Raw genomic sequence first — 11,893 nt, forward strand, 5'->3', positions numbered from 1 at the left:
GACTGTCATTAAACTGCATTGCAGAAACCATCAACACATTCTTCCAGTTTATTTTATTATTATTGTATTTACATTTAGAACAAATACCATAGCAATACAATAATAAATGCATTGACTAGCCAGGAAGCATGCAGCGAGAGAAACACTGCAGTTTAAACAGGGAAAAAAAATCATGAAGAACAAAAATCAAAAACTTCATTTGGAATTGCTGTTGGAATAATCGTTCGCTGTCCTCAGATTAATGTGTGTCTCAAGTAACAATAGCGAGTGTGGCTCTTGCAAGGAATGCCCGCGGATCCTTGAGGTAATCCAGTTACAGGACAAGCGTGCCAGTTCTACATGCTGGATTGGCCTTACCATTGTATCAGGAAACAGAATCATTCCAGGGAAACGTTGCCTTGAAGGTTTATAGTAAGTTGTTTATCCCAATGTGTCTTAAAAACAGTAGAGAGATACCTGATGGTTCAGGTCTTTGTAACAGGAAGCAGAAACTTTCAAGGGAAAGTGTACCTTGTACGTCTATGGTACGTCAATGAAGCTGTTTTCTTTACAATGTGTAGGTAGGAAGAGGCACCAACATGCTGCGTCTGCTTACGCTTCAAAAGAGGTATAATGTAAACTGTGATGGTGTGAAAATGATCAATAAGTATTTATTAAGATTTTTATTTTTAACATAAATTGTAAAATATCTACAGGAAGCCATAATAGTAATACAGTATTTCATGTTAGATTTTAAAATCCCACATTTTTCTGTCCAGTTTTGTTAAGTATATGGAAAACTTCCAAGCGGTCTGTAGTTCAATATGTTAACGTAACATTATTCAGCAGGTTTCATTCGACTTTATGAAGCACAATTTGTTAATTCTATAAGGGTGATCCAAAAGACCCAGCTTGGCAGTTTTGAGGTCTATCAGCTGCTGGGAACCAGACAAGCAGAGACGGGCCAAATGTCCTTCTCTCTTTCTTAAATTCTCTTATGTTCTTACACAGCTCAAGCACCATTCCTCGTGGAACACACACCACCACACAAGCAGAGGGTTTTCAGGTCAAGATTGAGATGCTCTCCCTCTGTTTGCTTGCAGAAACAGCAGACTGACCAACCCCCTTCAACTATCATCAGCACTACATTTAAAAAACACACAAGCACAAGGATACACGGATAGGATCAATTTATTATTACAGAAAAATGCATTAAAAAAAATTATAATTCTTATAATCTCGTATCCAGGTCTCACACGTACTGTATTACATTGCAGGCTCCTTGTGTGAGTCCGTAGTCATTATATACATATATATATATTATATATATTATATATATAGATAGATAGATAGATAGATAGATAGATAGATAGATAGATAGATAGATATGGAATATGGAACTGGTGCAAAAACTCAAAATGGGGTGCTAGTGTCAAACTTGGGGTTCAACGACGTGGTCCCCAAGAGGTTTAATGTTAAAAACCACAGTGTGGGGAGGAGGGGGTGCTCCACAAACAAGATTATGTGTTCTGTGCCTGTGATGACTGCAAATACAATTTGGAGGACTGCAATACTGATGTATTGGCAAGGGGAACTATAGTCACTGCAATCTGCTACTGACTCCAGGCTTTCGGATGCTGCTAACCTGATCTTTGTTAAATCTCTATGTTTATGTCACTTACGTTTTTGGAACAATAAGCACTTAAATGAGAAATATACAAATGTGCTCCAAAAAAGAACCACTGCCTTAGGCCGTTCATCCCCACGCCGCTGTTAAATTGTGCAACTATACTGCTAAATTGCTATCACTTATTTGCACTTGTGCAAGTGAAAACTCAGCAGGACCGAAAGTAATAGGAAACTGATTTGGGAGATAAGAGTATGATGGAATAAACAACAAGCCCTGACCACCTTGTTATTCTGTGAAACTGTCTGGACTTGCAGATTTGGTACAGAAGGATCCTCTTCGTTCTCTCAGTGGTTTTGGGAGTGTGACCCCACTCTCTCCTATCTCTGTGTGTGGACTTCTCTCTGTCCAAACCCTGCCCCTCCTCCTCCTCCTCCTCTCTCTCGCTTTCTCTCTGTGAGTACACTGCCCCTCCTCTTCCTCCTGTGAGTACACTGCCCCTCCTCTTCCTCCTGTGAGTACACTGCCCCTCCTCCTCTCCCCTCTCTCAGTGAGAGTGCTGCCCGTGGCTATGCTCGCCCCCCTGGCTTGGCGCTAGCTGCGGTGTGGGCGTCGGTGCTTGCTGCGTGTTGCCGTGTTTTCCGCGGTGCCCCCGGACGCAGTGGGCGTTGCCGCAGCCATCCTCCTCATCCTCGCTCTCCGTCGAGCTCTCCCCAAACTCGCGACGCTTTTCATAGATACAACAGCCTGAGAGAGACAGGGGGAACAGAGTGTGGGAGACACAGGGAAGGGCAATCACTGGAACTGCCCAGTCCTCCTCGGGGTCTGTGGCAGTGAAAGCAGTTACTGCACGGGTGGCCAAAGCTGGTTCTTCCAGTCCTGGTTTTTGTTCCAGCCCTGTTCTAAACTGTTCACTGGAGCCAACTAAACCTCCACTGAGACTCTAAAGCAGTTAATGATCTCCTTGTATCTGTTAAACCTGGAGAGGAATGACCCTCCAGGGCCCTGATTGGCCACCCCTGGCTTAAGGGTTTAATCAATGCAAGACTGCTTCGGAAACTTTACAAGGCTTTGTTTATTATACACTGAATATTTGGACGTGCCTGCCCCTCCACTAGTCATGCTGCATTCATTAACCTCTCCCAATGACTCGGAATTTGTCTTCAAAACAGGGAACCTCCATTGACGCCTAACGGCTCTTTTCACCTGTTGAACCTAAACAACAGATACTGCCAAACGGCTGAACCCTGCAGGCGAGGACCAGTAGGGGTCGCTGAAGGGCAGAATGATGACTTTGGCAATCACCAAAGTGGCACTCTGTCTGGGTTCAACAGCAAAGATCTTAGTGTCTAGGGAATTTGAACTAGTGAGCTCCGGGCGCACCACCCCATCACTCACATTTGGACGACCGTCGGCCCAGGTGCTCGTTGTCCACCGTGTCGCTCGACCACTCCACCTTCTTGTCCGTTTTCCGTTTTCTCAACTTGATGGTCAGACTGCGGCTCTCCTGGGATGAAAACAAAACAAGACATAAAATTAGAGCTGTCTGATTCACAGCAACGAAAGCAAATCACCACGGTTTTCATCAGCCAGAGGTACGTCATGGAAACCTGACAGCTGCTCAGGCTCTTTCATACATTCCCAGACTAATGCTACCAACAGGAGCGTGTTCCATGTTGCGTCTATTGGATTTGTCCGCAGCATCTAATACTGTAGATCACCACATCTTGTTACAACAACTGGAATATGAAGCCTTTATTTCTGGTACCGCCTTAAATTGGTTTCGATCCTACCTTACTGGTCGTGGTCAATGTGTCTCAGCTATTTTTTTCCACAAATGTCGGCTATGTGTGTTGGATCTCGTAAAAAGTTTCTCTCTCTCTCTCTCTCTCTCGTGACCTTGGGAAACTGCTGCTTTACAGCTTTAGAAATCTGGGAGTTTTGTTCAATTCTGAATTACGCTTTGATGCACATATCAAATTTATTTGTAAATCTTCATCTAAAATTCGCCTGTGGAGGCTGACCGACTTAGTGTACCGTCTGTTGGAACTGCCACGTATGGATTGCGTTCTTTTAGTCACCTAGCACCCACACTATGGAACTCCCTACCTGGGCACATTAGAGGCATCCACTCTCGTCCCCTTCTTAAAGCACAGATAAAAACATTTTTTGTTTGATCAGGTTTTTAGTTAAAATTCTTATTGAAGTATATGTTTTTTTTTCTGGTTTGATTTTGTACAGTAAAGTGTATTTTTCCTGTGACATACGTATACATTTAAAACCGGCTGGACAGGCACATTGTTATACTCCAACCTTTATTTTTATATAGCGCCTTTCCTAGTGGACCACCATCACAAAGCGCTTTACAAGATACGAGACTAGGGTGTGTGAGCTGTGCATCAGCTGCAGAGTCGCTTACAACAACGTCTCACCCCAAAGACGAAGCACAGGGAGGCGAGGTGACTTGCTCGGGGTCCCACGATGAGCTGAGCTGGGATTTGAACCGGGGACCCCCTGGTTCCTTCAACCACTGGCCCACACAGCCTCCTACGCGCAGGAGTTGAATGATTTGTATTACTAATATAAGGCGTGTCCCTGCATGCGTAGCAGCTCCCGCTATATCGTGGAGGTATAATAATGCAGATATTATAAACGCATGAAACACACAGGATATAAAACGCGTATTAGTGTTTGACTCACTGAGTGCTGTTGCGGGTGTGTGTCTTGCTGCACGGTCTCTGTGATCATCTCTGAAGAAGCTCCCGCTGCCTCCGCCATCATCGCAACAAACTGCAGTATTTTTTTTTTTTATCCAGACAGATCAAGAAATATATAAATACATAAATAAAGGGTGCGTGTTTCCTGCAGGAGAAACGACGTCCGCCACTCCCACTTGGTCCCCCACTTATTTTCCGATCTGCATCTGTCCCTACAAGCCTGCGCTGGTTTGGGTTCCGGATCTTTCGCAATAGTATACCTGCCAGATAAAGACTTTGCGCCCTTGCTTCAAAAAAACATTTTAATGGCTTAAAAGCACAGCAGCCAAATCAAAGCATGTGGTCGGTGGATGAGTGACTTTCTGGACGGGGCTGGTGTTGTGTGTTTGGTTATTTATTAGGTTTTGATCGTGCAACTGGTTAGCAGTCTTTCTGCAGAGCCGGGTGGGTAGGGGGGTCCCAGCTCGACTTGAATTTCTAGGGGGAAAAAATCAAACAAACATACAGAAGAAGCGCCCAGCGACTCAAAACAGGACATTTCAAAAGTAATTTCATTCCAGTATTGCCACACACACACACACACACACACACACACACGCAGATTTGAGAGTTAATATAATAGCCTTTCCCGTTTTGGTCCCCGAATTGTGACTTGCGCGTATTTTAACATGTTCAATGAAATAAAACATCAGGAGAAACCGAGGAAGACGACTTTATAACACATCTGTCTCTGAAAAATCTTTGCCATCCTTCGTGTCAGTTGTGCAGGAAACATCTTAAAATAAACCGGCACAATTTTCTTTATCCAACTAGTTTTGTATTTCGGGGTTTTTATTTTTGGTTAATTTTATGAGCGTATTTGTATGGCGTCTTTCATAAAGGACGTGTTGCAACCAGATAGTGACTTTTTTGGGGGGTATAAGTATAGTTTTCATATAAAATAAGCAATTGTATAATGGCAGCTCATATGCAGTTTGCATTATAATTTTTTAGGACAGCTTAACTGACGTGCTGCACCTACTGTTGTATTTCGATATGAATGAATTAAAGGTGTTGAAAAAACGCGAGTATTTACACCGATGTATTTACTGCGATTATAATTAATGAGAAGAATTAAGCAGGTGTTATTACCAGTGCGCTGCTAGTAGGATTTTTGCTGATTTCCAGTTTGTCATTTTTCAAAACATAAGGCCAGTGCAATATAAATATTTAGATTTATGTTGTTAAAATACTTGCGGTACATTTTTGTAGGGTCAGTACCCAACAACGAGGCTGTTTTGAGAATGCTACGTTAAGACACACATGAAATGAGAGAGTATGTATTCATAACAACTATGAAACGCACGCTTAATTCGCAGACCACTTGGTAAAGTGCAATGAACCACGTTGTGCCTGAAAATACAAATATGATATGTCACGATTTGATACCCTCCTAATATTTGTATGGCCAAGGATGGACTCCCACTGCAGAGCAGTTTGATCCATTTCTGTTTTAACTGTTTAGGACAACACACCTGAGCTTGTTACCTGTACACTGGCTAAACATGCTTCTAGTAAAACCTGGGGGGGTGAAACTGCTATGCCACAGGAGTCTCGTTTCTAGCCCTGCTGTTTGAGATTGGTTCCTGATTGTGCCCCTCTTGCTCTTCAGCACTAGGTCAGGATGGCTGAGAACGACGTTGACAGTGAGCTGCTGGACTACGAAGATGACGAGGTGGAGAACATAGGGAGCAGGGACGCTGTGGGCCTGCCCCTCACTTCACTTCAATATAGTGCAATGCTTTTAAAGGCAATATGTAAAGCATTTACCCACTGCATTGTTGTTTTTTTTTTTTTCTCTACTTTCATCTCGGTGTACCCCAGTCCACATAAAAATAATCCACTTCCTTTCACTTCTGTTTCATTCCATTTAACTGCATTTCAGTTGAATCCCTTCTTTCCTCAGTTGAACAGACGCAGTAAACCAGCCTCCAGAACACGGAGAAGGTGCAGGAGAAGGAAGGAAGACCATTGTGTATATAATTAAAATGCTTGTTTGTTATGTTATTTGAGACCTTTTTGTTTTAAAAGGGGGAAAAAAAAAATGTTGCTTTTTATTTTTCCTTGTTTTAATTTGGTTTTTCCAGATTGTGTGTTTGTGCATGAGTGGGCTCTAGAAGGCCCCTTTTTTTCTAATAATGTCCTGTGATCGAATAAACGTCATTTACGTTTATTAACATCTCAGGTTGTCTTTTTTGGGGGGGTGGGTGCATAAAATGTGGTGAAGGCTATCTTTCAAGCACATCTCAATTAAATATTAAAAAACGTTACCTAGTGCCATCATCGGTATTTTAATTGTCATTTCCATCCATTCGTGCAGTTCATTTGATACCTGTTTCACACAAAGGTATCAGGCTTACTGTGTAAATTGAGATAGGCAGGGGTGGAAAAACCTGTCCTAAAAAGTACAGTTTATTCCTAAGCCTCTCTTGACAAATACACCAGGGATCGGTGTGATGTTTACTCTTCACGCTTAAGGTGATGGTCAATTTGCATTTTCCAGCAATAGGGAAATGTCAAATTCCTGTATTTCTGCAAACTCAGATTAACACAGTAACAAACTGCAATAAAATTGATCACCCACTTTTCCAGTTTCTTATATCCTTGCTTCCTGTTTACCAAACACTATTTTCACTATTTTTCCCCACAAACTTTTTTTTTTTTTTTTTTTTCTTCCCCCAAAATACTTTTCTATGGTCATATTAGGCAAAACAACTTCGATCTGAAATCGTGCGACATGAAGTGTGTTCCAGGACAAATTATAGAACTGTGGGAATTTAGATCCCTTTAAATGGGAAGATCTCCTCTGTGAATTCCCTGGCGATTTCTGGGCATAAGAAACCTCTGTGTATATATTTGTGTGTGGCTGTGGCTTCAGTTTGATTATACACAGCAGCTGACTCAAAGAGTTTGTGTATTGGCCTAGAATGCAACATGCTTCAGTATGGCTTGATTCTATTAGCCAGCGATTGTAGGAAGTGCATTTCATTGCACACTGTAGTATTAAACAGCAGCTCCACTGTGGATCACAGGATTGTGTTTGTAATGCATATACAACTGCACAACAGACATAGTACCTGGACAATACACTAACACCTACATCTGACAAGCATAATTTATTAAGCATAATTTATTAAGCTCCTTGTGATTTGACAAACCAAAGAGAGAGGAATTTTTCAAAAACTTAAATTTTATTTGCTTTAAAGCTTCTCGTGAAAGACTGGCATACACCAGGCCGCGGCAGGAGGGGGGGGCTCTGACATAATGACAACTTAATTTTGCATTCTTGAGCTTGACAAAAATACTTCAGCACTATAAGGGTTAACACAGGCACTGAATTGTCTTAAGACACAACATTTTTTTTTTTTTTTTTTTTTTTTTTTTTAAATTGGCAAAAGGACAACTAATACTTTAGGCAGGCACACAGAGCCCTATTGACAACTCAGGTTTATTGAAGGTTTGGTGATGGGCAGTTTCTTCACTACTCCATGGAAACACTTATATTAGGGTTATAGCTCATGAAAACTACTTAAAAGCTCATTAGAAGCTCACGTTTCAAAGCAGCATTTCACTGCAAAACAATAATTACAAACACTCTTCAAAAACAGTCCTTTAGTGGGGTTTTTTTTTTCAAATAGAAGCCACTGCATCCCTTTGCTTTCTCTGCAGCGCAACAGAAATGAAACGCTGCTACAGAGATCAGCTGTTCATTCTACCTGGATTAACTAGTTAACAATAACTCCCACCCGCAATCTCTCAGGTAATCTTGATTCTTTTGTTGCCTCTGCGCTAAATACAGCAGCGTGTGTAGCGCAGTGCAGGAGGAACAAACAGCAGCAATAGAGATTCCTTCAGCTACAAGGAAATTACAGAACCACAATTATTTAAAGTCACTTTTCTTAAGCAACGCAAGAAAAAATAAAAACACATGCACTCTGCTACATGATCGAGTGAATCATGTTTTGTCAGGTAGTTCGCATTCAATCTATACTTTGGCATTTTGCTACAGTAACACTGCGCTATTTTTTTTTTTTTAACATGGATGCAATGACTCCCTTTAAAAAGGTGTGGATCAGAGTGTTACACTCTGTCTTGTTAACAGCACAGCAGTTTCAGCTATTCCTATATCTAAGTCCATCTCTGCAATGCAATTGCGGTCTTTATTAAAAAGAGTAAGTAGACACCATCTCCTTACCTTGTATGATCTCTGCAATCCTAACTGGTTCTTATTGCAATTGCTCAAACAGTGTGCACAGCAGGATACCGCCACTAACTAAACTAAAGGAAACTTGTTTCCAAAGTAGAAGACCACGTTATGGCCCAGGCTCTTAACACTATATAGAGACTGGCTGATGAAGCCTCGGTTACATCTATGGCAGGAAACCAGAATTGAAAAGCAGCTCCTGAAAAGCACCTGAACACGAACAAAAAAATAAAAAATAAAGTATGAGTAACTGCAAATTACAAGCATCATAAAAACATGGCAGAACGTTAGATTTGTAGCTATTCTTTTAAACCAGACCAAATATAAAAAACACAGAAATGAGACTCCTATCGCACAGCAGCATCACCCAATTCCTGGTTTTAATACCAGCTTGATTAGCCACAGTGCACAGGTAACAAGCTCAGGTGTGTCTCAACAACTCAAGGCGCAAAACCAGGACTGGATCGAACTGCTATGCAATGGGTCTTTAAGCCGACAGAATGTAAAGCTCCAGTTTTGCGAAGCCTGACACGCAGACAGCCTGGGTGCTTGTGGCTGCTCTTCAGTCCCGTGCTGAAGCCTGCAGGCGTTCTCTCTGCGTCCTCGGAGCTTCTATCCTGGGCTCCAGCGTGCGCCTGGCCTCTTCACTCTGCGCGGGGTCTGTCCGCCTCAGCAGAGCCTCGAGCTGCCTCTCCGTCTGGTCGACCTCAGCGCCGACCCTGGCTGTTCCATCGGAGAAACCATCTCCCTCCCAGTGAGCACTCTGAAAAGAAAAATACCATCCAAATTTAAAAAAGGGTGTGCTGTAAACAACCAGTGCCTTATACAGTCCAGTCAGAACCATGTTCAGTATTATTGACAACCAGCTGCAGTAAAGAGGACTAGTTTTAAACTAAGTTTGGGTCAATTTGTTTTGGGGTTTTTTTTTTTAGTGTAATGAGTTGCACCTCAAAATGCAAGGCTGCAAACTCCTGTTGCATAGCAGTTTCACCCTCTCCTGGTTTTAGAATGAGTAGACAACTGCCTGTAGCTTGCAATCTACACATTGGCGGGTAGTTCACAGAACAAGGAAACAAAAACATAAGAAACGTTGCAATGCATCTTATTCCCATCTCTGAACATGTGGGACTACCAGCTCATAAAAACACCAACACCATACAAAACGGACCTGTTTGTAGGAGACTAACCTACCTGTTCTATTATGCCAGCCCTGTACTGTGCAGCAACATTGCTGTCTGTACGCTAACCCTCACGCTGAGGTCATATTAAAATATCCTTTTTTCCCCACGACTTAAACTACAGTTTTATGATTGTGCAATCTAATCATTTTAAATTGCAAATGCACTTCTAGATTTGCAGTGCGGTGCAGGCCATTTGCCCTTGAGGCTCAGTTCAAAATTTGGCGTATTTTTTACGGACAGCACAAACCAGAACATCTTATAACGTGGGATGAATACATTTCTTATATCGCGCAATGAATGAATAAATAAACAAATAAATAAATAATAATACTTACGGTTTCTTGAATAATTTCTTTTGCTCTAGTTGACCGATCAGCAATTTTATCTAACTCCTTTCCCGATTGATCATTACAAATCGCAGACTTCACGGCGCTATCGGCATTAAACGCAGCCCCGAATCCGCTGGAGCCGAGCGGCTTGCGGCTAGCTAGCTCCCCGGGTTTGCGGCACTGAAAACGGGTACCAAGTGTCCTTTGGAAAGCTGAAGACAAGGCGTCGGTGCAACAAAAGCAGGCTCGACCAATGCCACCCCACCCCGACGGCAGACACAACACAGCGGTTCTGTGTGACCGCTTTGCCGGCGACAGCAACACGCCGACGCGCAGGACTGCGTTTGCAGACGCGTTGTCCAAATCCCCGTTTCTAGTAGGATTGATTTTACAGGCGTTGCTCCAAGCTGTCCGTCTGTCCACCGGCGTCCGATTGCCTGGCAGCTTCTTCCCCAGCGCCCAAACCGATTGAAAACAACCGGTCAGTTTCCAGGTGCGGCGCCGGTCAGTCTCCCCGGGTAAACGCGCATTCTGACCGGCTGCGAGTCCACCAGCAGCCCGGGGTGGTGAAACGAGTAGGCTGAAACGGGTCTGACCCGGGCGCTGCTGCTGCTGCTGCGGTGGTGGTGGTGGTTTCTGCGGACTTGTTTCCCATCTCAGCACGCCTAGAAAGCCATGTTTTAATGAATCCCGTCGCTTCTTGTTCAAACCAAACGGAATCCGTTTCCAAGCATCAGCCCAGCCGCGGCCAGTGTCCGCCCCAGCTGCTCTCGCCTCCGGGGCGGACCTGTACTTCAGTCCGCTGTTACCCCGGCACAGGATAACGGCAGCCCTGGCAGACGAAGACGGCACAGAGGCCATGCCTGGGTGTGCAAATCCGCTGCAAAAAAAACAATAATAATAAGTTTCCATTTATAAAATTAAAAACTGTTGGCCTACTTGTATGAACGCCATGCACTCATTTAATTTGGACCGTAACATTACCAAATAGACCCTACCTTATGACTGGCCCCAACCGGATTATACAAACTCTTTTAAATAGTCCAGCTGGAAAGATGCACTCCGTTACATCATGTATAAATTATATAAATGCCACTTTGGCTTGGCCATAAGCCAAGAGATCATTTAGAGATATCTCAAATTGCATTTTAAGATATCTTCAAATATTCACTTTTTTTTTTTTTTTTACACCTGGCACCCCGTATAAAAAAAAAAACAGATTTGAAATATAAAATACAAAGTAAATTAAGCGACCTGCAAATTAAATGTTTAATGGCAATAACGGTTTTAAATCATTCCTGCACAGTCCAGTCAATTTGTTCAATTTATTGATTCCGTTTCTACTCTCTCTCTTTCTCTCTCTCCCTCACCTGCATTCTTCAATCACTCTCTCACGTCTTCAGCACCTGGCAACGGAGTATTCTGGGTGTATTTTAAATAGATAAACAGCGGGTTATATAGACTACAAGGAAAAGAGGAGAAAATGACTGTAGGGATTTGGCGGAGCACCAAGCACTAATCTAATCTTTCTGCTGACCATCTTTCCTGTAGAAAGTCATTTTATAGTGCAGTAGATTCACCGCCACAATACCTATATGCTACATTGACGTGCTAAATGAAACTTAGTAAATCATATGACAAATCTTTTGACTGCACGTTTTGACTGCAACCCCTGTCTTTGCTTTACATTCACGTTGCTGCACATGTGTGTTGGAAGTGTGTTCTCAGCTCAGTAACTGAGGGCAAAATAATTCATACAATATATCAAGTGTCAAGGCTTAGTTTTATTAGTGGGTTGTTTTCTGAGGAGCAGAGAT

General features: G+C 42.7%; 2 protein-coding genes across 2 annotated transcripts; both read right to left on the reverse strand.

The window, feature by feature from the left end:
• Positions 1-1,315: 1,315 nt before the first annotated feature.
• LOC121304373 (E3 ubiquitin-protein ligase PPP1R11-like) lies at positions 1,316-4,524 on the reverse strand. Its single transcript, XM_041235476.1, has 3 exons — positions 4,307-4,524; positions 3,005-3,113; positions 1,316-2,353 (listed from the first exon to the last, which is right to left on the reverse strand). The coding sequence occupies exons 1-3, from the start codon at positions 4,385-4,387 to the stop codon at positions 2,154-2,156; spliced, it is 390 nt and encodes a 129-aa protein (XP_041091410.1). The 5' UTR covers positions 4,388-4,524; the 3' UTR covers positions 1,316-2,153.
• Positions 4,525-7,534: 3,010 nt separating this feature from the next.
• On the reverse strand, positions 7,535-11,108 carry LOC121304358. Its single transcript, XM_041235450.1, has 3 exons — positions 11,075-11,108; positions 10,083-10,956; positions 7,535-9,329 (listed from the first exon to the last, which is right to left on the reverse strand). Exons 2-3 carry the CDS (start codon positions 10,935-10,937, stop codon positions 9,129-9,131), a joined length of 1,056 nt encoding a protein of 351 aa, XP_041091384.1. The 5' UTR covers positions 10,938-10,956; positions 11,075-11,108; the 3' UTR covers positions 7,535-9,128.
• Positions 11,109-11,893: the final 785 nt, after the last annotated feature.

The sequence above is a fragment of the Polyodon spathula genome, chromosome 37 (genome assembly GCF_017654505.1).
Source record: "Polyodon spathula isolate WHYD16114869_AA chromosome 37, ASM1765450v1, whole genome shotgun sequence".
Classification (NCBI taxonomy): domain Eukaryota; kingdom Metazoa; phylum Chordata; class Actinopteri; order Acipenseriformes; family Polyodontidae; genus Polyodon; species Polyodon spathula.

Excerpts from the sequence above, each read along its gene's own strand:
- LOC121304358 (XM_041235450.1), bottom strand. The coding sequence starts at position 10,937 with ATGGCCTCTGTGCCGTCTTCGTCTGCCAGGGCTGCCGTTATCCTGTGC. Across the intron at positions 9,330-10,082 it reads AAGAAATTATTCAAGAAACC|AGTGCTCACTGGGAGGGAGA; the intron begins GTAAGTATTATT and ends TTTTCTTTTCAG.
- LOC121304373 (XM_041235476.1), bottom strand. The coding sequence starts at position 4,387 with ATGATGGCGGAGGCAGCGGGAGCTTCTTCAGAGATGATCACAGAGACC. Across the intron at positions 3,114-4,306 it reads CACACCCGCAACAGCACTCA|GAGAGCCGCAGTCTGACCAT; the intron begins GTGAGTCAAACA and ends TTTTCATCCCAG. Across the intron at positions 2,354-3,004 it reads GGGCCGACGGTCGTCCAAAT|GCTGTTGTATCTATGAAAAG; the intron begins GTGAGTGATGGG and ends TGTCTCTCTCAG.